The sequence below is a fragment of the Rhinichthys klamathensis genome, unplaced genomic scaffold (genome assembly GCF_029890125.1).
Source record: "Rhinichthys klamathensis goyatoka isolate OS25496 unplaced genomic scaffold, OSU_Roscu_1.1 h1tg000040l_1, whole genome shotgun sequence".
In the NCBI taxonomy this organism is placed as follows: domain Eukaryota; kingdom Metazoa; phylum Chordata; class Actinopteri; order Cypriniformes; family Leuciscidae; genus Rhinichthys; species Rhinichthys klamathensis.
The window spans coordinates 9,930,592-9,957,730 of record NW_026606587.1 but is presented as its reverse complement, the minus strand read 5'-3'; the positions used below and the strand labels follow the sequence as shown (position 1 = coordinate 9,957,730).

The 27,139-nt window shown below is 37.6% G+C and overlaps 1 protein-coding gene across 2 annotated transcripts in view; it reads left to right on the top strand.

The window, feature by feature from the left end:
• mfn2 (mitofusin 2) overlaps positions 1 to 27,139 on the top strand; it is a 40,205-nt gene continuing 13,066 nt past the window's right edge. The window contains exons 1-7 of one of the 2 annotated variants that reach the window (XM_056246795.1): positions 1 to 170; positions 8,713 to 8,891; positions 11,679 to 11,814; positions 15,441 to 15,603; positions 23,881 to 24,005; positions 24,331 to 24,439; positions 24,732 to 24,839. In XM_056246795.1, coding sequence (XP_056102770.1) covers positions 8,717 to 8,891; positions 11,679 to 11,814; positions 15,441 to 15,603; positions 23,881 to 24,005; positions 24,331 to 24,439; positions 24,732 to 24,839 — 816 coding nt within the window. In that variant the 5' untranslated portion in view covers positions 1 to 170; positions 8,713 to 8,716. Of the gene's footprint in view, positions 171 to 788; positions 1,234 to 8,712; positions 8,892 to 11,678; positions 11,815 to 15,440; positions 15,604 to 23,880; positions 24,006 to 24,330; positions 24,440 to 24,731; positions 24,840 to 27,139 lie in introns of those variants that run through there. The other variant, XM_056246796.1, reaches the window with a different exon arrangement.

Below are 27,139 nucleotides of genomic sequence, written 5' to 3'. Positions count from 1 at the left end.
ATTTCGTTTATTACTGATCTTGTTTCAGTTTCGTTCAGTCTGTAGTGTATCAACAGCAGTCTTTGGGAAAGCACTTCCAGTAGAGGATTTTTGAGATTATTACGAGGACATCGCTGGATCAACATGCTTGAGGACTGTTGACTAAAGATATAATCACTTCGCCCTTGCTGGTAAGCATATTTGATTAGAAAATAATACATTTTATTATGTACCACGGCTCATACAATGGTGAATATAGCAACTGTTGGTATTGCATGTCAGGTTTATAATTTAACCATGTCTCCTTCCGTTTCTTAGGAATATTATAATGTTTTAGACACGTATAGAGACTATATATATATATATATATATATATATATATATATATATATATATATATATTAGAAATATAATTAAAATAGACAAATATCATAGAAAAATTCACATTTGTCTCTAATATGACAGCCAGTCTCCATGGCATTAAACCGCAAGCAAGAGTCAAGAGGAGGCGGACCGGCTCGCCCTTTCTCAACCAATAGGAATCATTTCCCCTGTCAATCATTTTGCACGTTCCGAATTGCTCACATGGGATTGGCTGACAGATATATGGGGGCGGGGTTTTGTACTGAGGGGTTTGTGGTTTATGCGGTGGTTAGAGTTGAAATCGCTATATTTTATTATATTAATACTAATATATATATATATATATAATATAATAATAATAATATAGTTTATTATATATTTTACACATTCAGGCTTGTTGAATCAGTCCATGTAAAATTCATCACGTGATTATTACGGCACTTGGTCTGGTGGAGGAGTGGATTGAAGTCGCGAGCTGCTGTATTTTCACATTGAGCTCGTGAAAATACTCTTCATTGGAACTATGACTCGAATATCAGTCTTTCTGAACCTGTAAGAGCTGAACTGAAGACACGGAAGGTGCTGCGGGTGTTTGTTTCGGGATATTTCACGTGCTTTAGACACATTTAACCCGTGCTGATTTCAGACTCGTGGAGGAGTGGATTGGAGTCGCGCGCTGCTGTCAGTGACATTGGTCTCGTGAAAGTCGTGACTCTGATATCATTTTATGTTATGGCTTCTAAAAGGATCATTGCATTTATCAAGACTGCTATTTGGCTTTAAACAAGCGAACAGCGTAGGTGATCGGTCACTGCAAGAGCAAATGCTGGTGAGCTGATACAGCTTATTTGATCGTCACTGTTTTATATAAACTCTTACACGCACTGTCAGGTAAGACTGTGTTATTATATTAGTAGTAAGTAACTTATGTTTTTATTCTTGTTTTAGCAATTGTGGCCTGGTGAAATGTGTGTGTTTTCTAAACATGTTTACCATGTTCAGCTGAACAAATCTCTCAATCAGTTCATCATTACCAGCAGTATCCAAATTATGTTAGTAACTTGGACAATGTGTAAATGAATGGATATTGTTTGAACGTTTGAGAATTTCAACGTGAGTGTGCACTTGTAAGAATGATTGCACAATCTAAAGGGAGTGTTTCCTCTGCTTATCAAGATGTCGATAAAGGACATATTGTGTGACATGCATAGATCTTTAGTATACGAACACTATCTGTAGTAGTAGTTATAGAGTTTTGGCAGATACTGTTGTTGCCATAGTAGTTCAATTATTTATAAGGAACAGCCCTTGTTTAATAAGGTGTGCTGGCCTAGTTTTAATTCAAGCAAATCCTTTCATTTGTGCATATTGCACAGTTTTAATTTTTGGGTAGTTGGCATGATATTACAAACAATGTCTTTTAGAATGACATGCCATACCTATTTTAAAACAATTTGTCTGTCATGTCTGTCTGTAACATAACCAATCTGGACTGCACAAATAGAATGCTGTTTTCTACACACAGCAGACAGTGTCCAGATTACTGGCATGTGGTGGAGGTTTGCTGGTAGTTAGATCAGGTAAAGTCAACTTCTGATGACTGCTTACCTTATTGTAAGTGCAGACAGCTGGACGCTTTACTGATATTACATTTGTCTTCTTCGTCTGTTCATTGAAGGTGACTTTCCAGAGCACACGAACGCTCCATGTTTCACGTATTTGCCAACTGCAGGTCCAGACTCTTTAATACGACACCGCTCAGTTGTTCAGAAGAACCCTGGCATTACCAGCACTGAATGTTAATAGTGTACAGCTGAGGCTATGCTCAGGAACTGATGGCCAAATGTGGCTTGTTTTGAGGAAGTAATGTGGTCTCAATGGCTTAAGATTTTGCGGAATACAAGAAGACCTAACTAATTTTTTTTGTATGGTTTTTTATTTTTATATTTAAGTATTACAGTAATGTTGCCTCTGGCCTATCTCTTAAAGCTGCTGTCCGTAGCTTTTTTGGGGTTAAAAATTATCCAAAATATTTGAGAAAATACATAACCAGCCAGTGTTCAAAACTATCTGCTTGCCGTAGCTCGATTCAAAGCGATAAGCTTGTAATAATGTTTTTAATTCCAGTGGTACTGGTGGATTTCCGCGGGAGATTCGAGCATGTCTTTGAGTCATTACGTCACATCTGTACACATAAAGAAGGAGTCTCGGCTAGTAGGCTATGTTGCGTGTGAGGATGCTGGAGGTGGAGATTTAGGGTGTATTCACACCAGGAAAGTCCGATAGTTCACTTGCTTTGGTCCGGACCAAATAAATTTTTTTTTTTTTTTTGGTACGGTTCGCTTTCACACTGCTCTTTTTGCAAGTGAACCAAAATTTGTCAACAAAACCACACGTGTGCTAAGGTCGTCCATTTATTGGACAAGGATTCTCAAGTAGGGAAATCAGGAAGTGCAAAAAAAGGCTCAGCATGGAGATATTTCGTACTGCAATATTTGTTATTTTACTAATTTTTAGGGGTGTAACGATACCCTCATGTCACGATTCGATACATATCACAATACTGAACTCACGATTGAGTTATTCCAAGACATATGATAAAAGGTTAACAAAAAACGTATCCACGATACGTATTGTCACTATCCACGATACGTATTGTTGCATTTTTGTATTGCGATATATTGTGGCTAGGGCTGGGCGATATGGCTGAAAACTGTATCACGATATCAGTGTTTCATATCGGTCGATATCGATAATTATTGATTTTTTTATGACCCATTTAAAATAAGGACCAGGAGAAAAAATATATTACATTTAAACATTTTTATTTTAAACTTACCCTTCCTCTGATTACAATCCCAAGACAGAAATGTCAACACAACCATGGAAAACTCAAATAATTAGAATGTAAACATAAGTCTAAATTCACAATCAGACCTGCAAACTCCTCAGAGTAAAAAAGGTGACAGTGGCGCGGCGGGACGGGGGTGGTGGGGGTTGTGATCGTACGTGCCCCCTGCTTGATTTCTTTTTTGAGACATCACGGTTCGGTACGATTTCGGTACAATGGAGTAAAAAGCAAAACAGAAATATATTAGGCATTTTTATAAATGTCTTAAGCCTTGTATTTTTTAAATAAGTTTTATTAATAAAGGCATAGAACCTGTTTATTTATAGTGCACTGATAATAGTTTTATGTAATTGGTTTATTAATTAAACTAATAAAAAGATAGATATGAGATATGTTTGGTAATTGTACCTGAATGAATTTAAAATTAATTTGCTATATTTCAGATCAATATATTTGTTTTCCTTAATTTTAATTAACCCTAACTTTATTCTCATCAGAATTATAAATAATTGATTTCCGTATAAAATAATCTACCAACATATTTCACTTTCTTTTTAATCAATGTGTAACTTAAAAATAAACAGATTAGTGCTCTGTTTTGAGGACAAGAAATAAAAACCAATGCGATATGATGAATGTCCAAAAGATGGAACACACAGACTGTTTTAAAAAGGGTTGGATAAATATGTTTTGCTTTTAAAACGGTGTGTGACAGTTGTAGGTTACAGTTTGACAAGAAATACAGTGTGACAAAAGCACAATGTTGTGTTTTATTGCGAGTATAGGCCTACACAAATATAAGTAAACACTTTGCAGGCTGAATGATGTCCTGTATTAACAAAATGACGGAGTATGTTTTTATGTCTCCACTGTTCGATCGCGCCCGCGTGTCTCTCTCTCTCTCTCTCGCGCGCGCGGAGTCGGACACACACACACACACACACTCCAGCATTGAAATCTTGACATCGCAGCCTGTTCATTATGCTGTGTTCACATCAAACGCGAATAGAGCGAATTATCCAATAATGTTTCGCAACTCTAGCCTGCATGGCATGCAGATGAAGGGCACTCATTTTCTGCGTATCAATCGCCGGTTACTGAAGAGGAACCCAGCAGCACGAGACAACGATGGCGCAACAAAACTGACACGTTACATGATTGCCTGAGCGTGTCACTCCCTACGTTGCTAGGTTACCAGAGAGCGCGTGCCTTTGATAATGCAACCAAACTTGCTTCGCAACCTGTGGTTTCTTCCGACGAAGAAAAAAAATATCGAACGTTTTATCGAACACATTTTTTATTGATATCGATCACGTGTCTATCGCGATACATATCGTTATCGTTTTATCGCCCAGCCCTAATTGTGGCACGATATATTGTTACACTAATTTTGTGTTATTCTGTACAAATGCAATATGAAGAAACTGCGCAGAAGACGGATAAGGTATAAAGTTTTCATTCATAGAGAGGGGCTATGGTCAAACATTCAAATAATGAGATTCTTATTGTATATACTGCTAACAAGTGCTGTCAATGTTAACGCTTGCGATTAAGTTTGTTCACACCGTAAACGAACGGTACCAGAGTTCGTTTGGAACCGTACCGAGACCACCTCTTCAGCTGGGTTTCGGTTCGGTTGTTTGGTCCGCACCCGAGTTCGATTGCTGTATTCACACCTGCCCAAAAGGTCCGCACCAAGGGGGGAAACGAACTAGAGTTCGATTCAATCGAACCACACAAGGCAGGTGTGAATACACCCTTATAGCCTTTTCTCACAGCACTTGATATAATTAAACTTATCAATTTGAAGGCGGATCCAGAAAGGTTCAAACGACAATCACCAGTGACAACAGATTCACCCGCTGTAAAATGCAAAACTTTGTTCGGACTTCGGAGTGGCTAACGTTACAGAAAAAAAGAGACTGCAACCGGACCCATGCGAAAACAAGGATACATATCGGAAGGACATTACATGTAGTCACGCAATGCTTGCTTACGTTGTTAACATTAACAATTTGAGAACAAAGGATAATTTGCACGGTTTTGCGTGATATGATAACTTATAAGCGATTGTTAGATTTAATCAGCGCGATTTGCTGCAATGTCAGAACCAGAACAAAGGTGGATGTTTCTTACTTGTTCAGGTGACATTTTCCGGTGAAAATTCTTATGTTGGTCATACTTCCAAAAAGAATAATCTGTGATTCTGAATGCCAGTATCCACATCGGCACGGTGACTGACAGCTAGGGATGCACGATGATATCGGGACAACATCGGTATCGGCCGATAAAAGCTTAAAATGACCATCATCGGCATCGGCCGATATGAATATTTCTGCCGATGAGCCTTGCCGATAGGGTGGCGTGTTTCCTATGCGAAGCATGAACGAAGCATGATCGCCAGCAACTTAAACTTCCAACTAGGGGTGTGCGTCTAACGGTTTTTGATCGTGGACGATTAAAATGTCTACACGATCTGCTTTTGAAGAAAAATCATAGTATCGTGCATTCTATCAGTTCAATTCTGGCGCCTTCATCTCAACATACTGTACAACGCGACGTACATTCACATCACATCACATGTAAACGCAGAGGTAGAGTTACACTCACGGTCACGGGACACCGCAATTCACAAAAGTTCATTATTTGCATGTGCGTCAAAGTCTTGCTAGGTAAACATATCATTCATGCGCTGATGCGCTGTTCTAACATCCGCTTTTCTGAGCGCGTTACACCCGACGCTCACAGGAACGAAAAGCCTGTCACAGAGTCTGCATACTGGACTAATCTTTCGAGTCTTATTGCGCTGATACTGTCAAATACACACACGGTTTACATAAACAAAGTCGGTTATGTCTAAAGTGAAAGCAAACAGAGAAAATCTGCTTGTCAAATGCGTGTATATTAGACGCGTCGCGTCCCTCGCGTGCAGTTCTTAAAGAGACAGTATAATATGCTGCCGCTTGTCCTTAAAGAGATACTGCACCCAGAAATAAAAATTCTGTCATTATTTACTCACTCTAATGTTGTTCCAAACCCTGTATTCATTTCTTTCTTGTGCTTAAATATACTATGGAAGTCACTGAAGTACAGCAACTGTTTGGTTAGCCACATTCTTCCAAATAACTTTTATAATTTCAACAGAAGAAAGAAACTTGAGAGAGTAAATGATGACAATTTAAATTTTGGGGAGAACTATCTCGTTAATGTTAATAAAACAACAAAACACAAAGAGGAAATCACTCACTGCTCTTGACTGAGAACTTTAATAGAAGCTTTAATAAGCTTTTTTTGCACTTAAAAAAAACACACAAATATATCGGTATGGGGCAAAATTAGTCTGAAAATATCGGCATATCGAATATCGGCCAAAATCCTATATCGTGCATCCCTACTGACAGCCTCACAGTCTCCTCAAACATTGTGTTCATCCGTGCTGTGCCGTGTCGAGGGTGTTGAAGTACAACTCACGTAAAGTTGATAATTCCGCGAATGACTGCAATTGCAGATTTCGAACAGAGATGGTGACAAAGAGGAAAAACGCCAGACTGCAGCTTGAAATAAATATAAAAATGCAATTTGTAGCAATTTGTAGCATTTAATGATTAATGATCCTGAATAAAGTTTTACTGTGATGCTGTATGAGCTCCTTCTGCATCCATGAATAAAGAGAGAATAACATTTGTGGTAGACTGATATATTGGGTCGGTCTGGGCGATATGACAATATTATTGGATATCAACGATGTCTCGCAAGTATCACGATGTTGATTATAACAGTCAGTTTAGTTACCAGACGATCATTGGCAATATCAGGGAAAAAATGACAAATATCTTTCACATAGCCCTGTAGTTACTATACACATTTTTATTCATGTGCAATAGCATAAATTTAATATTTTTTATATAGTTGGTAGGGTTGAGATTGAAAATAGAAAATAGATTCCAATTCTGGAATTGGATACTTAACGTCAGGAATACTTGTAATAAAATTAAAATTTGAATTTTGATTATTGATTCCTGTGTGCGCAGTTTAATGTGATTTTAAACCATTCTTTAAGCGCAAGAAGAGTCAAAAGACAACTGAATTCTGTACTTCAGCACTGTTTTCTGTGCGGCAAGTACAGAGAAATCCCGTAAACACAGTTGGTTTTGTATAAGTGAACGTACGTAAACAGTTGAGAAAGAAAATGCGTGTAACAGCTGCCTATATTGGGTCCGAGCATTAATAGCAGCCTACTATTCTCGCTGCCACCTGTCATTACTGTTAATTTAAGAACAAAAGAAAAAAACCTCATTGATCTTGACTGAATTACTTTTGTAATTTTAATCAGCCTAATCTATATTTTATTTGCCTGTTGTTCAGAGCTGACTGCTGTAACTGCAACGTGTGTCAGTGTGTGCGACTATGCTTTGTAGATGCGTTCCCTGTAAACATCATTTATCCTTATTTTCTTATTTGTGTCAAATATTGTTTTTTGATTACACATCTTGATGTTTTTTTTTTATTCCCAATTTAACAGTGCTATTCTTTTCTATGTAATTTATTTAGTTGTGCAGATGAAAAAATGGAACTGTATCCTGTAGAAATTTGGAATAGGCAGTGATTTCTCCCATTTAAAAAAAAAATATGATCAAGTAGGCCTATTCTTTTATTTTGATCTGCAGTCTAAAAGTTTAACAGAATTAAATGTTAGCTGCCTAGCCTAGTTTTGTAGCAAACAGATGAAGAAATGATGGTGCTTTGAATATCTCATTCACGCACACGTTGGTAGTTTCCAATGTTGGTTGCTTCATTATACAGTTGCGTTATACTTTTGCTGTAGTCTAAAAACAAAACAAAAAAATAAAGATAAACTTTAAGTGTAGCCAAATGGAACAGGTTTACGGTGAATGTCTGCAGTTTTGTCTCCGGCAGGGTGGGGCTCAGGTAGACGATATAATTTGATATCCGATATTTTTTAAGGTGATTATCAATAGGATATTTTTTACATATCACTGATAAAGTACACAAAGTACAAACAAACTCATCTAGAAACTGTAGTAAGCACATTTAGAACAGCTTGGGCATAATGTGTTGTTGACACTCTGCTCTAAATTGGGCGACACAGCATTTCCCATCAACACATAGGACTTAAACAATAGCTCTGAGCAATGCAGTTAGACATGTAGTAGTTCTGAGTAGTTCTCAGGGAGTGTTGTGTTTGCATGTGACAGAGAGTGTATCCAAGTTTTTGTATTGCGTATTTTATGTGTTCATTTGCAAAATGTGTCTTGTGGGTGTATAATCCCTTTGTTTCACCTCTTTACAAGATTAAATGGTCAGAATGTGTGAACATTAAATCCTTCATCCCTTAATAAGGAATAGGAACAGCATTATATATGTTTAATGTTTCATTATTAAAGAGTTGAATGTCTTAATGCCACCAGAAGGTATTTAGATAAAGTTTTAAAGCAAAGACCCATAACACCTCATCATTCTGGCCACTTTTTCATTTTTTTTTCATTTGTCTTTTCTAGTGAGATGTCTTTGGTTTTCCCACGACCCAATACCAGTGTGATCGGCAAGAAGGACAAGCGACTGATGGCTGAGGTGAACGCCTCCCCGCTCAAACACTTCGTCACCGCCAAGAAGAAGATCAACGGCATCTTTGAACAGCTGGGGGCTTACATCAAAGAAAGCTCAGCCTTTCTGGAAGGTGTCTGCTTTCCTTTCCCTTGGCAATTCATTCCACTCCTTGTTTCAGGAACTCAAAAGCACACTGTTGCATGCTGTACATCTGTCAAGCTGATAAGAGAAACAGGTTTCATTCTGACTTAGATAAAAAAAAAAAAAGACAGGTTACGTAACAAACTGGGAGACGGCTGAAGGCTCAGGGAAAAGCATGGCTTAGTCATCACAGTCAGACCTCAGGTTATCTTCTTACAAATAATGACCCTAAAGTAACTTCTTACAAATCTACCCTGGCAGTTGTTTCAGTAGTGTGCCAAGCGTTTTACTGGAAGGATTTTGGAGGATTTTATATTAGGTTTATTTGAGGTCAGTCATAATTTAGTCAAAATTGCCAAAGCTTAAATAGATATAGCATAAATTGTTAAATAGATTTGGACGTGCAAGTAAAAAGGTATCTGTCCTACAGAGTTTTTCTACTTCACCACTATAAAGAATGAGAATATTCAATAATTAAATACAAGCGAAAGGATGAAACGTTTGTAATCCCCTGCAAAATGGAATAACTCATGGAATATTGTTAAATTCGCAGAAAATCGTGCGACCAGATCAGCTGACAAATGGCTTAAATCTATGGGATCATGTACCTCTCTCATTCCTCATGAAACCAAACGTTTCCATGGTTGCGAACTTGCGATGTAACATTTAATTGCTTACCTATTATTTATTTTGTAAACAAAGTTTTGAGCTTCTCTCATGCCGAAATAGTCATGTAAATTAGCATAACATACACAATAATGTTTTGCCGGTGGGGCTGAAAACCAGATCTATCCGTTACCCTGAGATGTTAACTTCATTATTTGTGTGCTGCTTGTTGAGGAGAAGTTTGCTATTGGTTTTCTTAGTGATCTGACATTTCATTTTTTTTAAACTGGAATTTCTTTTGATTGGTTTACATTGACGGAGGGACCCGAGCCATATCTAGAGACCAGGGGCTGGATTCACAATAATCTTCTTAAGAAAGAAGTTAAGAAATTTCTCAAGATAAATTCTAAGAAATTCATAAGAATGTTCTGTAAGGCTGGAAGCTTACGCTGCTATTTTGAACAAAAAGCAGTTGAAGAATGATGTGCATAATTCAGTTATTTATCTGACTCCAATGTAATTAATCTGACTGCATTAAAGTTGTTGTTATTCTTTAACCTCTTATTCTTTAAAAGTAAAGGTCTTTCTTGGAACTGATAGGAAAACGTAAGATTTAACCTGAACGTTTAGATAACGAAAGTTATAATCACTTTAGCTTTCAACATCATCAGTGATAAAAGGAAAGATTCTTAAAGCCTTTAAAGCAGGCACAGTTATTTATTAAGTTACATGTTTAAATATACAGACAGTAGAATGGAACAACATACTGTATAGAAAACAGTTGTAACAAATAATGCACTGCTGTGCAGAAGAGGCCGTAAAAGCCTTTCTTGTACTATGAGGTTACGCACCGGTGCACGGAAAGTGGCAGGGTTAAAGCCTTTCTCCCAGATCAACAGTTACCTTTCCTTCTTATACCCTCAGCAAAGCATTGTTAAACATGAGTGGAATACCAAAACCAACTGACAGGAAACCAAAAGATATGGCAAATGGGTGGTGATCAAGAGAGGGAGAAGTTCACCACCTTTCAGTTCAGTTTATAAGCTGTCAGATGAGACCAAACATAACATGGCATACTAGTTACATGTTAGAACACACTAGTAGATAAATAGTCTGTAGTGGAAAGCACATGTGTTTTGTGAAGCAAATGGTACAGATGTGTCATTGAGGTGCAATCGATTCTTGTCTCCCCAGAGACCATCCAGTGCCTGGAGAGTCTCAACAGTCCTCGATCCGCATATTGATGAATCCCTTGCATTAGATAGGCATTTGCATACTGTGATGATGAAGGCCATTGTATAATTCACATGTATACTTTTAAAAGGGATTTCTGAAGTACTAGGGCAGTAAAGAGTTCTACCCATATTCGCTCAGCCCTATAGTTCAATTCGTAAGAAACTGCAATTGTGTAAAAACAAAGGAGAGTTTTTTTTCTCAAGAAGAAAATAACGGGTTTTGGCGTTATCTGATTTTTCGAGCAGTAATGTCGTAATTGTAAAATTATAAACGAGGTCCCTATTTTTGTAGAGTTCTTTCTGAATTTCAAATTTAGCTAGCAAAACCATTATCTATCAATGGTGTCACTTCAATCAGAATACTTGTCCACTTATATAATATAATACATATAATTACTATACTAATACTAGGGATGTGCATGTGCATATGTAAGTAATGTTATGCTGTAATGCTTAATATTGAAAGAACTGGAGTTCTTTCCAGTTCTTTAAATATTCTTTAAACCAATGTTTAAACAATGTTCTTTAAACCAATAAATTACCTTTGGGGATTTAAGACAAGTTGGAGGCTATCCTAACTTTAAGAAGTTTTTTGCAAAGATTTTAAGGACATTATTTTCAGGAAATTTAATGAAAGTTTTGTCTGAAGAATGTTCTAAACGGTTTTCTTCTTAAAGTTCTAAAGGAATTTATTCTTAAGGTAAAAAACAAGAAGAAAATAGCAGTTTAGAGGAATTTATTCTTAAGAATATTTCACGAATCCTACTCCAGAATGTCATAGAGACTTTAGGGGGGACTCTTCTGGTGTGGGCCACGAATCCATACCTTTAATTGGCAACCATGACTCTTGACTATAAAGGCATTTCAAAGTTCTTAATGTTGGTGAAGTATTTAAAATATCAAGTGTAGTTGAACTGGTCTCTTTTCTATGTCAGAAACTTACAGCAATGAAGAACTGGATCCTGTTACCACAGAGGAGCAGGTGGCGGAGGTGCGGGGGTACCTGTCCAAAGTGGCAGGGATTGGGGAAGTCTTGTCCCGGAGACACATGAAGGTGGTCTTCTTCGGCAGGTACAGTGTATATATATTGCCCCTCACAGCATGAACACAAAGTTTGTGTCGTGTTCAGAGTAGCACTAAAGCTAGGGATGCAACGATACCGCTTTTTCAAAACCGATCCAATCCGATACCAAAATTCTGAGTATTGGCCGATACCGATACCAATCCGATACCAGTGCAGTTTTTTTTTATATCAAGTAAAATTTCTATAACTCTGTGTTTAACACACAAAAGAGTGATTATCAGTTCAACACACAATCTACTTAATACAGACAACTTAATTTTAAAGAAAAACAACAAATCCAAAAAATATATGATCATAATCTGTGACAAAAATGCTATTATAAACTAGATTAGTGGATAATTCAGCAGTAAAATTTAGTCTAGAAAAATCACGAGTGCACAATAATTGTATAAAATCTGAACATATAGTGAAAAAAAATTAGGGGAACAAATAAGAGACAATAAGTGTAACACTAAATCTGGTCAAACGTTACAAATTGCTCTTTGTATTGTTGTAAAATACATTCATGAAAAACAAGATAACAAAAATCAAAAAGATAAATTATTATATATAGCCTATATAGGCTACTATAAAATTGAGACATGTTTTAAATGTATAGCACAGCTGTTTAATGAGGCAGCAACATATGATAGATAGGACAGAACAAGAAAGGCTATTAATAATCTTTCATTGCGCAAAAGTAGTATGATATGATTATGAAAGACTCCAATACAGTGCGGCACACATCGCTTATGTGCTTGAAGCAACACGGAGTCACAGCGCGTCGAGTCCGCATTGAAAAGTTCAAAGCACAAAGGAAAGACATATCGATGCGTAGTGTATTGTACACAGTATCTATCTATGCAATCGTTTATTGAGCCTTTTCTTTTAACAGTTTAAAATTTTAGTTACTGTGCGTGTGAAGAACTATATAGTGCTCTGACTCTGCTTTAGTGTTGCGATCTAACAGACGCCCGGTAGAAAGTAGCATTATTTAGTTACAGCAATAAAGTCCAGCAATATAAAGTTGTTTTATGCGAAACCATAGACCTTTATCTACAGATCAAGTATAATAATAGTAACATTGAATCATCTTGGAGAGTTTCATCGTGTTGACTCTTGTACCCGAACGCGACGCGCTGTTTGAATGCTGAATGGAGAATGACTGACAGCCGTAGCGGAGGGAAACAGTTTACGTGGTCTTGAATTTAATGACTTAAATATTAATTTATATCTCACATTATACTAGCCTATACAATGGCTTCAGAACACTTAGAAGATAGTGCAAGAAAACTTTATGGTGCTTTATAATGTTTTTGTGCCTTTTGTGGGGCTAAACAATAACACAGAATAATATGCACAATATCGGATTTGGATCGGCCTCGTCTGACCGATACCCGATCCGGCAAAAATGGCAGTATCGGAGCCGATACCGATACTGAGTATCGGATCGAAGCATCCCTAACTAAAGCCCAAAGTATATTTGAATTTTTACGCGAACGCTGGTGTGTGCTCATAGGGCGCAGCCATTGGTTAGTACATTTTGCGCAGCCAGATTTTCTTATAGTGCGTACTCTGTATGCTCAGCTTGTATATATATTATGCCTTGAAATTTTTTGCGCTAATTAGTTTGTGGAGAAGGTGGCAACACTGCCCCGGTCAATGGTTTCACAGTCGAAAAATAAACAACAAAACAAACTACTGGAAACAACAATAGCTGTCCACATTGATGACCGCTTGTGTGAGGGAGTTAAGAGATACATGCAACTCTAGTGTAAACTAGTACAAAGACATTTTTTATTGGTGACAACATCAAACATGGCAAAATGAAACCGCGCTTCTCGTTTGAGCTGCACAGCGTGGACAGTTTATAAGCTCAGACCAATATTTGACAGCACAGCACGAGCTCAGAACATTAGAGTCTGTGGCTCAGAACAGGTTTACTCGATCCATTCTCGATCACAAGACACGTTACTACACAGCGGTGGGCGATCAATTGAGAAAGCGTTTGAATTTGGCGAAGTATTAATAACATCACTGCTAGATCTTGTGAGAAGCATTCAAGTTCAGTGCAGAATTCTTTTATAAACCATAGATATCAGATCTAGCAGCGCTGACATGGAAACCAGGAGAAACATTGTGCCATGAACGAAGTTATTGAAGGCTTTTCGTTTCACAAATCACCAACATTCACCATGGATTTAATATAGTAATGCTAACTGTAACCATGGTATTGTGGGAGAAATAGTCTAATGTCTTTACATTATTCTTTTCAGGGATCGTGCAACCTTTTGAGAGTGAAATTTAAGCACTTTTCAAGGACAAGCAAAAGTGCTTCACAATTTTTCCAGCACTTCAAAGCTCTAAATATTATCTAATTTAAATGTTATTTTTAATGTGATGACCAAAAGGTTTTACTTGTTACTGTTGTTAATACAAATTTATTTGATCTGCATCTCAACTCAAGCACAGTGCTTGACTGTCAAATGTGCATTTCCAAGAAATAAACATGTAATATTATTAGTTATTGCACTTATTAATGCAAAACAATAGTAATTTTATGATTAAAGCTGCAGTCCGTAGCTTTTCCTCTTTGTCGCCATCTCTCTGTTCGAAATCTGTAACTGCAGTGATTCGCGGAATTATCATCTTTACGTGGGTTGTAAATCGGCATGAAACAACGCGGATGAACACAGTGCTTTGAGGCGAGTGCTGCTGTCAGTCACCGCGCTGTGTGGATACTGTCATACAGAATCACAGATTCACTTTTTAAAAGTTTGACCAACATAAGAATTTTCATAAGAAAATGTCTTCTGAACAAGTAAGTAACATCCATTTTTGTTCTGACCAACTAAGGGGGGAAAAGCATTCGACATGATAAGCTTCGTTAGATTTAATCAACGCGATTTACAGCAACCGTGCAAATTATAGCCTACTTTGTTCTCAAATTGTTCATGTTAACAACATCAGCATTGCGTGACTAATGTTAAATTGAATGTGTTTTATGGTTACCTGTGTAGTTCAGAATTCATATTCTCCATAATAGCAAAACGAGAAAGGCACAACAAAGGAAACTCCATAACTGTGTGAATTAAGAAAACGTACTGTTACACGATTGAACTATTGAAATGTCTTACTTGAGCAGAAAAAGGCCGTCTCTTCTTCCGTTTTGAATCCCTTTCAAAACACGGAGTTCACGCACTTTTCAAAAGCCCCGCCGATGTGACGTAATGACGCAAAGACATGCTCGAATTTCCCGTGGAAACCCACCAGTACCACTGGAATTAAAATCATTATTACAAGCTAACCGTTTTGAATCTAGCTATGGCAAGCAGATAGTTTTGACCACTGGCAGAATAAGTTTTTTTTTATATAATTATTTTGGATTATTTTTAACTTAAAAAAGTTATGGACAGCAGCTTTAAATTACCTTTATGGTTAAAAATCCCCCCACTCCCCAGTGTTACTGCTTTCAAATGTTAGTCTGGAGCCCTGGGACTGTGCTGATGACTAAAATGGCTTCACACGGACTGGACGCAAGCCAGAGCGGAACGCGTACAAGAATGCTGTCAGCTTAAGTGTTCATGTCAAAACTGAATTACTTTGGGTTAAGTCACACCTTTTGCATTTACAGAACCAGTAACGGGAAGAGCTCCGTCATTAACGCCATGCTCTGGGACAAAGTGCTGCCATCTGGAATCGGACACACCACCAACTGCTTCTTACGGGTGGAAGGCACCGATGGCAATGAGGCTTTCCTGCTCACCGAAGGATCGGATGAAAGAAAGAGTGTTAAAGTAAAAACTTTTCCTTCTTATTGTCATAAAGCCATTCTTAAGTGATTTTGGAGCTCTTTTGTTTGAGTCTTTGGGTGTGTCTAACATGTTCAGTCAGATAAGACCCATGCAATGGGAGTGGGAATGGAAATTGGCCTCTTGCATAACATAGTGCATCTCTCCATAGCAACCATAAATAATAATAATAATTCATTACATTTATATAGCGCTTTTCTCGGCACTCAAAGCGCTTTACATGGAAGGAGGAATCTCCTCAACCACCACCAATGTGCAGCATTCACCTGGATCATACTGCGCCTGAACGCCCACCACATAAATAATAGCTCATAAATAAATGAGCTTTGCTCACTGGAGGTGTTAATGATGGTGTGTAATCTCTTCAGTCTGACAAGTGAGAAGACACCCTGTAGAGCTAAACTTGTGTTTCAGATTTCATGAACATTGAGACTAGAATTGTAACCATGTAGTGTTGCAATATTGACAAAGCCGAAACCGTATTCTGTAGGGATGCACGATATAGGATTTTGGCCGATATTCGATATGCCGATATTTTCAAACTAATTTTGCCCGATGCCGATACCGATATATTTGTATTTTTTTTTTAAGTGCAAAAAAAGCTTATTAAAGCTTCTATTAATGTTCTCAGTCAAGAGTAGTGAGTGATTTCCTCTGTGTTTTGTTGTTTTATTAACATTAACGGGATAGTTCTCCCAAAAATTTTAATTGTCATCATTTACTCTCTCAAGTTTCTTTCTTCTGTTGAAATTATAAAAGTTATTTGGAAGAATGTGGCTAACCAAACAGTTGCTGTACTCCAGTGACTTCCATAGTATATTTAAGCACAAGAAAGAAATGAATCCAGGTTTGAAACAACATTAGATAGACAGAATTTTTATTTCTGGGTGCAGTATCTCTTTAAAGACAAGCGGCAGAATATTATTACTGTCTCCTTAAGAACTGCACGCGAGTAACGCGACGCGTCTAATATACACGCATTTGACAAGCAGATTTTCTCTGTTTGCTTTCACTTTAGACATAACCAACTTTGTTTATGTAAACCTTGTGTGTATTTGACAGTATCAGCGCAATAAGACTCGAAAGATTAGTCCAGTATTTAGGCGCTGTGACAGGCTTTTAGTTCCTGTGAGCGCCGGGTGTACGCGCTCAGAAAAGCGGATGTTAGAACAGCGCATCAGCACGTGAATGACATGTTTACCTAGCAAGACTTTGACGCACATGCAAACAATGAACTTTTGTGAATTGCAGTGTCCCGTGAGTGTAACTCTACCTCTGCGTTTACATGTGATGTGATGTGAATGGACGTCGCGTTGTACAGTATGTGGAGATGAAGGCGCCAGAATTGAACTGATAGAATGCACGATACTATGATTTTTCTTCAAAAGCAGATCGTGGAGACATTTTAATCGTCCACGATCAAAAACCGTGAGACGCACACCCCTAGTTGGAAGTTTAAGTTGCTGGCGCTCATGCTTCGTTCACGGTCGTCACGTGCGCATAGGAAACACGCCACCTATCGGCAAGACTCATCGGCAGAAATATTCATATCGGCCGATGCCGATGATGGTCATTTTAAGCTTTTATCGGCCGATACCGATGTTGTCCCGATATCATCGTGCATCCCTAGTATTCTGAGTAAACCTACAGTGTACACTACACACATGCTTTGTTCCAAAAGCTTGTGAGCTGTCTATGAAGGCAGCATCTTAGGTGTGCTTCTAGCTCAAAGGCTGGTCATAAATCAAGTGTCAAGTTAATCAGCAAGCATCAAGTGTACTTCGTGAAGGAGACAATGCCAGATTGGACTATGATAAGCTCAGTATGTATTTGGTGCACTCATTTTTTTTGAGTCCAATCCAATTTCAGATTCTGAAAGTTCTGTGTACATATGAACCCTAAACTTTATACTCCGCGAGTATAAGTGTCGTTTTCAATCCGACTCATTGAGGTGTTTACATGAAGGCTTTAACTGACCAATGGATTTTTTTGGGTGCTTGTAAATGTAGCTAAAGAGAAAATAATAAATCCAAGATTTATTGAATGAGGCGAGAGAAATGTTGTTTTATATCGAAGTAGTATCCCTTTTTTGTGTGCACACTACTTCATTTTGGAGTGTTGTTGTTAATTACCAATTGGGCTCGATGATAAATCAAATATTAGTAAATAAATAGTGTGGTAATTTTGCTGACATTATATAATCAGGGAATGTCGTGAATATCATGATAATGTTGATAGTTTAACTTAGATTTCTAAAGCCAATTTTACACCCCTTTGTCGTCTCACTAGTATGACCGTGCCAGAGGTGTATGTGTGAGTGCTCTGTGAAGCAATGGTTTCTATTTACAACGTGTTCTTGAAACGGTTTCAATGCAATGGCCCATCAGAGGCGTTTAGGTCAGAATGCACTCAACGCTGGAGTTTTTGTTAAAAATTTGGAAAAATAGAGATCGATAAGCATTATTTAACAACATGGTAACATCAAACTCTAGAAATCAGTTTATGAGATTTTAATCACAGACAGAGATTCAGTTGATGAGAAAATACTTTGACTATAATCAAAAGTGAATTAACTGTTCGAATTTTGAGGCAATTTTTCACTGTTAATGAAAATGGGAAATAATATTGATATTTTTCAAGGTATTGTATTGAATTTAGAAATTCCAGTATCGTGACAACAATAATATACGCACAGTATACATAATATATACACAAAAGAAAAAGTACACATTTCAAACTAAAATAAACATACCTCCGAAATAAATATGCATGCTTAGTTTCACAAATAAGATTACAGCGTATTTAAAATTACATTGTGCTAAAATTACTGTGTCTAAGGCTGCATTTACATGGTTCAAGTGACCTAATTCCAATGTTTTCCTCCCATGTGGCACAGATCAGATATAGGTTTCATTCAAACATGTGGAAATAAATCTGAGATGAATCGGATGCGTGCATTTGCATCTGCCATGTAAGTGGACAGATCGGATATTCCCATCAATGCGAGTCGTACGTCATTGTAATTAGTGACGGTGGCGAATGACGTCAACTCAGGTGGACACAAACCTCGATCACATGACTCTTTTCAATGGAGGATGAGGGCTCAACCCAATGTTTTGCTGACCTTTAAAGACGTTGCGGAAAGCAAAATTTGTATTATCATTTCATCCGCGTCCATTGCAACTGGCACCATTTCTACTTTCTTTTTTTGGGTATTCTGGGTCAGTGCGTCCATCTTGGGTTGTTTTGTGTGTATAGGGTAAATGCAGATATCGGATATGGGTCACTTTTTAAAAGATGATGTGAGCTGGTCGTCAATTGGTTATAGTCAACAAATCGGAATTGGGCCTTAAGACCTGCAGTGTAAATGCTGCCTAAAAGTGTGATATGTTTGTGAAAATCAGTAAAAATTAGAAGAAGAAAAAATAAAACATTACTACAACTTTTATGCATGTACGTACCTCATTTAGACATGTAAATAGCAATACTGAAGTGTCATTAATATATCGTGCTTAAATTTTTGTATCAATGTGATAAAATTGGAAACCATTGAGCAGACGTGGTCTGTGATGGGCAATAAGGCAAAAGCTTGTGTGCTGCTAAATGAATGTCTATAGATCTTGGCTGACTGTACATGAGCTCCAGTCTATAATTAAACCCACATGAGTCGGGGCCTTTTCCTGCCAGCTGTCACAAGGTCGCACGTTTTTGTCATTTAGGACTCGTCTCATGACCTTTCCTCTGCATTGATATATTACAGGGCTGAGGAAACGTGCATGCGATACCTAAAAGCACATTGTTTACTGTAGAAGAATGCTGGGAATGAGCATGTCACTGTACTTACCAGTTTATCAGAGGTGCATGAAAAGGAGAAAGACACAATTAGATGAATATTTACAGCAAAGATTTATTTATTTTAATTCTTGCATTTAAACACGTAGAGATGAGACTTTTGAAATGTATAGGTTGATATAGTGAAAAACAAAGAAACATGTTGACTTGTACATTTGCACAACAATAGATAAAGCATAATATCAGCAGCTAACAATTGCTATGTTTCCATTCACATATTTTTGTGTGAATTTTATGATATCGCATGAAAAAACACTGAATAGAACTGTGAAGATGTGTATAAAATATAAAACCGCATAAAAAAAAAATCAAATCATGCACATAAGCTATGATAGAAACGCATTTACCAAATAAATTCCTGGATTGGCAACAAAATCCATGTGACTTTGCCTCAACAGATCATCTGGCTGGATAACTGGATTAACCAGCTGGACTCCCAGAACTGTCTTGCACGATTTCGTTCCCAAACATCATGCACTCTCCTCTGAATGTAGGATAACATGGCAGCATTTATTATATTGTGTTTCATCTGCGCATGGGATGAAAATGGTGCTTTATTTGCAATTGTACCACATGGGTGTTGAATGCTTGATTTTGATTGGTTGATATAGCATTCTAAGGAGTGCAATTATTTTCCAGTAAACGCACAGCTATGAAGTAGTTTCAGGTCTGTCGACCGCATGACAGTTCCATATCACGTCGCCACTTTATTTGACTTATTGCAAAGGTCCTTACAGCCTACAACAATAAATTAACCTGGGGCCGTATTCACAAAGAATTTTATCTTACCACTAGGAGTACTCCTAAATCGCACTAAAATATTTTAGCTAGGAGTTTTCTCTTAAAAGTTATTCACAACGCCTTTCAGACCTACTCTTAGTAAGGAAAAATGACAACTCCTAAACTAAGAGTGAGTCTTCGTTGCTATGGATGACGTCAATTCTCATGCACGAGCTTCCTCGCAATGATCACGGTGATTGGTTGTTAGATGACAGGGCCATCATGCGGAACATAACACAGACACAACAAATCATGGAATTACGACATCTAAATATGTCTGTGTCCTACACAAAATAATAATAGTATGTCATTGAAATGCATATATAATGACATATTTGTGCAGGCCCCAGTGAAGTGTAATTCTAAAAAGGCAGAGAGAGAGAGAAAAGTCGTAAATTAAATTAAATCAAGGTAGGCTAATACCCCAATGAAAACCGCCACTTGCCTAATAATGAAAAAAACGACACTTGCATTAACAGTTGCTTGGTTAATTGACATCATATTAGCCTAAATAGACTACTTAAAGCAAGGAAATGTTGCTCCTATTGAAGTAATGTAATAGTTGAATGACGGTGGATGATGAACTTGCCAAAACGGAAAAGAAAGCCCAACTGGACGCAGGATCAGTTACTGCTGCTGGCCCAGTTGGTGGTGAAAAAAAAAAAAAACATAATAAAAGGGAAATTCGGGACTGGGATATCAAGCAAAACTAAGCGTGAGACATGGGAGAGGATTTGTTTGCAGATCAATGCAGCAAGAGACTGCGAGAGGCGGTGGTATGCGCTACAATCCTTTGTGAATAGGTGTTAGGAGTCCTCTCGACTTCTTTTAAGCTGTCCCAGACTTAGGTGCTACTTTTAGGGAAAAGTACACACATTACTCTTTGTGAAAAAAATTAGGAGTCCTAAAGTTAGGAGTGACACGCCCATTATTTTTAGGAGTTGCTCCTAAATTCGCCAGTTAGGAGCTACTTTTAGCCTTAAAATTCTTTGTGAATACGGCCCCAGAACCGTAGTATAAAGGCCAATTGACATAGCACAGACAAACGCCAACAAACACGTTTGTTGGGTTTTGTCGGATCAGTGTGTTACCCGTTGGCGTTGGTCGGGGTTTGTTTTCACCCGACTGAACATACATGCAGAACAATGGTTACTAGCTTAATTTAGTCCAATTAGCCTACAGACAATGTGAACATAGCATCTGGATGATAGATGCTTTTGTGTGTGTGTGTGTAGTTTACATGTGTATACACTCTTCAGGATGTAGGACACAGTCGTTCCCTTAATGCTTTTCGCAGTGTCTGAAAAGAGGCCATTTCTGTCCTGCCTGAGTGCATGATGACATAAACAAATGCACTCCATCCCAAGAGTGGGCCAAAGGTCATACAGTTCCCTAAGTCTTGTAGCTTTATTACTTGTGATCCTTTACTCTCTGGTGTATGCTTGCAACTAGTGTTGTGTGCAATTCTCCATATTCATATTGGTCTATCGTCAGCCTGTGAGATCGGCGATACACACTTTTATCAGGTGGGGGGTTTCAAAAGTGTACTTATTGAATCATTAATTTACTTGTGTATATATATACTCATTTATTTAATTAGTTATTTACTTAGTTCATTGTCTATCATTTTGCAAGCAAAGATGTAGTTGGTGATAAAGAAAAATGTCCTGTCACATAGGAAGTATTTCACCCAAAAGGCGAGCCCATGGATATCACACAGGCAGTTTGCAAACTTTGCACGAGAGTTGTGTTATTAAGGTCAGTTATTTACTACAGAAAGTAAAAGCAAAAACGGAGCTTTTGGCAGCTGCTGCTTCATTAACGGTGCAACCGTTCTCTCAGAAATGACGGGAGCTGAATCTACCTCAACATATGCTGATAACAGTATATCAACTACCTTTATTTATTGGTCGGTTATGCAGTGATCTCGTTATAAAATAATGCAGAGGCAAATTCATTGTAGGCCCTAATATTAATTTGATAATAATACTAGCCTGATAATAATAATACATTTATACATCAATGGGGAAACCACCCAGTTATTTTCTTCATGTCAAAGGCATCAGCTATCGGCGATATCTCTGACTGTTGTCTATACACCGTATCATCTATTGGCGCATTCCTTCTTGCAACCACAGATGTTTGGTTGATAATCTCACACCTATCGATTTGTTAAATTTGTCAGCAACCCAAAGCTTTAATAGGCCCAGTTTTGTGTAGCTAGACGTTTGAAGTTCCACGCACATGCCATCAAATCATGTGTCGCCCAAAACTGAGACTATGATAAGCTTTAGTTTAGCTTTTATTGCTGGATGAAGCTTTTCCGGATTTGTTTGTTTTATTACCTTTTTTCCCCCCTTCTCCATTCACTTGCAAACCGGAATCAGCAGGTTTGCAACACGGACAAACACTGACAGGAAGTGAGGTAACTTCCACTGATTGTTACAGAACCAACCAGCCATTTGATCTCAGTATTATCATTACATGAAATAATAAGAAATAAAATCTAAATGTAATGCTGTAAAAATGCAAAACAAAACAAAAAAATATATCACCTTAATAAAGAATCGGCAACAGACTCCAGAAAATACTCTCCACAACACCTCAGTAGTAAACCTGTGCATTCTGCTTTAGATTAGATGAATGAAGAGACAACAGGGTAAAGTAGCGTGAATGCATATGCAAAAATAACTGCGTCCACACCTTTTCAGTGCTTTTTATTTTAGTCTTTAGTAAATCTTGATGCCAAAAGAGGTTTTTGCACTGGCGCAAGCTGTTAGTAAATTTGGCCCTAAACTTGTTAAAGAGGGGTTTTACAGTGCTGACTGTCTGTCAGTACACTAAAGCACAGCTCTGAGCAATGTGGCTCTAAATTATTTGAGAATTGTGCCTCCCTTTAAAAGTGCAGTAAGCGAAACAAACACACACCCCTCCCTTCATTGCTCCGCCCCCAAAATGCATGAACACACAATGCAAGATCGGAAGTCTCTTTATCATAACTGAAGCGAAGCAAAATAATGCTTCACGAAAAGTAAAGCGAAGATAATGAACAAATGACAAGGAAGAACAAAAATTAACATGCAGTACACAAGAGTATGTAAGCAAGAGTTTGTTGTTAGTCGCCAGCAACACACAGATCTAGGCAAACAATGACACTCAGAACTGTCCTGTTACTAAAGCTAACATTACAACAACAGCATATCTTGGTTCTGTGAAACACCGCAAAAGCATGTTACTCACATGGAGCAGAAACAACAAAACCTCAGCATCTGTTTTCAGGCCTTCCTGCTTCGGTCTCTCTAATGCTGGAAAGCTTTTCTAAAACCCGTTTTTTTTCACTAATATTCCTCTGACCTTTTCTCTTTTGTAATGTCTCTCAGCCATCTCTCTTTCTAGTCTTTCTTCTAATCTCCCTCTTGCTCACTCGCTTTGTATCTAGGGACCTCTGTTTTGATTGGCTAACCTCTGTGCTTGTGACTTCTGCACAGTATGTCATGTGTATTTGAAAAGAGTGAGTAAAATAATGTTTTCCATGACAGGACTCCTTAAATTTCAGTTAATTTTAAAATAGTCTGATTAAAAAATGTTGGTAATGCTAATGTGTGTGTGTACATGTGTGTGTGTTGGCAGACGGTGAACCAGTTGGCCCATGCATTACATCAGGATGAGGATTTGGATGCAGGCAGTCTTGTGTGTGTTATGTGGCCTAAAGCAAAGTGTGCATTGCTACGGGATGACCTGGTACTTGTGGACAGGTAAACCGGACAGTTTGGCCTGAGACATACTGACATATTTTTAGGAAATAAATAATGTATTATCAGAAATGTCGTCATTTAACATAATACATTGCCTGTTTTAATTTTAAGATCATTAATTTCTGCACATATTAAACTTTGTTTGCATGTATTTATTTATTATATTTGCTTTGCTGGATCATTTTTTTAATATAAATATGATGTTTAAGGATACCAATGCAATAGCATTATAAGCCTACTGCATTATATAACTATTTAAGTGCATAAGAAGTCACATTAGTAATATCAGTCTGTCTGAAACTTATATGAAATCTTCCTTTTCAAGCCCTGGCATCGATGTCACAACAGAGTTGGACAGCTGGATTGACAAATTCTGCCTTGATGCTGACGTTTTTGTGCTGGTGGCCAATTCAGAGTCAACTTTAATGCAAACGGTGAGTTTAATACGAACTTCAGTTGGTAAGGCTAATTAAATGTGGAAGCAGAAGCTTTACACAATATTTTCTATATATTACAGCATTATGGACACAGACAAAGTGCAGTAGTATTCACACTGATTTCATGTGTGGTTAAGATTGGTGTATTAATCTTTATTGCCATGCAAAATATGACTTGTCGAGCATGATTAACTTCTATTTTTCTCCAGTCTTTGTGAGGTTGTCAAGTAATTTTAAAGTGGACTGGTGTCAGCTTCTTAAAATATGTCTCCCCTCTGCCCTCTTAAAGGAAAAATCATTCTTTCACAAAGTGAACGAGCGTCTCTCCAGTCCCAATATCTTCATCCTGAACAACCGCTGGGACGCCTCAGCCAGCGAGCCCGAGTACATGGAAGAGGTGTGACTTACATGACACATTCTCTTAGTCTGTTTACCCTGAGATGTTTTAAACCGTTAGCATCCCTGATATTGATGAACCTAATACTTTAAGCATGTTTTAGTTTTTTACAAAATAAAGGACAAGGTGAAGCTTTAAGTTTTTTGTGTCTGCTTTACACATTAAAGGCAGGGTAGGTAAAAATCCCCAAAAATACTTTTTTCCATATTTGTTTAAACTGTCTTTATATATCAATGCATAATTAAAATGTAAGTAATCTGGAAAAGAAATGATAAAAATCGAGTGTCTGTAGTCCTCTCAGGACTGCAATAAACACAGCTCATTATTCCATTAACTCCCACCCCCTCCCTTCTCGGCTCCTTCCAAAGCCACGCCCCCAAAACACATGAATGCGCGATCCCGGCCGTTCGCTCAGCTGGAAGAGTCGGACGCGTTTACCAGCGCCGAGCAGAGAGGAGCGCAGTGCATGTAGTGACATTATGTCAGAATCACAAGTAATAAAATAACTAACTTTATCAGTATGAATATAAACAATTTACATGGCTGTTAGTACACACTATCAAGCTCGCATATCGATACTGGTAAAGTTTAAAATATTTTACTAGCTCGTAACCGAATCAAACTCAATATAAGGCAAAGCTATAAATAGCTTCATTGATACACGTTTGCCGTTACTATCAGTTACACTGTGATGAAGGTGAATTTGTAAGATTCATAACATATACAGGTGTTTTGCATGTAAGAGCTTCCACGATGAAAGCACTGTTGGCTCTGATGTATTGTTTACAGATAAACTGAGTAAAATACACTCAAACACCTTCTCACAACTGCATTGCAGACACCAGATAATATAACACACACACAACATATATTGTATAACACATACAGATACAACATAAAGACATAGGTAAACATATGTAGAGCATATAACAACAAACCAAACGTGAAAAAAACGGAGCAGGTAGAGGTCACGGTGAACATAGGAACAAAGTTTTGGCAGAGGGTAAAGCTAGGTATAAAAATAGATCCCCTAAACTTTTTAACCTAAAGTTAGATTTGGCGAAATTAAACAAAACCGCTTTCAACTGCAGATAGGCCTATTGTTTATTTATCGTCTCAACCCTGGCTCACTAACAGTAACGTTATAACAGTCGACACCAAAGTGACACTGTCATAGCTAAGCCAGTGTAACGTTAGTTATGCTACGTAACGTTAGGTAGCTATATTAGGTAGCTACGTGTGCTAGTGATACATGCTTCATGAAAAAATAAATGCCATCAAAATGAAAACAGCGAGATTACCTGTCCAGCAGAAATAATGCCATCATGGAGTCACTTTTCAGCCCCTTGAGATCCCTCAGTTGTCGCCACCGCTGGAAAGCCACGCCGATATTGACTCTCGTATGATTTCTTGATTTATTGTTCATAGCCTTTTCAAATACTGTCTTCCTTTTTTTAACTTGTTTGACTTCGCTGCCTGTATATGCAGGTACTGAGAATTTTGACTGTTCTTTCTCTGCCATAATTGTTATTAGCTTCCGTGCCTCTTCAAACGGGTGCGCGCATTTGGGCTGCTCCTGTATCAGCAGAGGCGGTATCCATGGTAGCGAGGGAGAGTACCAGTCGCCCCAGCCAGTGTTGTTTTTGGCAGCCCTTTTAGTTTTAGTCTTAGTCTTTTGGACGAAAATGCTTTTAAGTTTTAGTCACATTTTAGTCACTTATAAACATAATAGTTTTAGTCAAGTTTTAGTCGACGAAAACACAAAAAGGTTTTAGTCAAGTTTTAGTCGACTAAAACACAAAAAGGTTTTAGTCAAGTTTTAGTCAATTTTAGTAAAAAAAATTAACAAATTAATTTAGGCCAAAAAGTATCGGAAATGGGCTTAGGTTTGACAGGTTGTAGCAAGTGTTGCAATTCATAAAACAACAGCTAACCTTAAAACCTTTGCATAATAAACTAGACTTTCTCATTGATGGAGATGCAGTGCTGCCATTGCCAAGCTGTACTTCATTGTCACATTGGGCAGAAACCTTTTATCCCCATATTTCAAGTTATAGTTTTTCCATGAATATTAAATGCTATTTTCACCAGGAATCACAGTAAAAAAGGAATGGTTTAAAGTTTAAACAGTAGGGATGGGCATTCGATTAAATTTTCTTAGTCGATCGTCGGGAGAATTAACGATCGACTATCGATTAATCATTAATATTTTTTATATATTAAAATTAATTATTTATTTAACTTTTTATAAATTAAAAATGCAATGAAAATACAAAAATACAGCGTGTTTTTCCTCGATG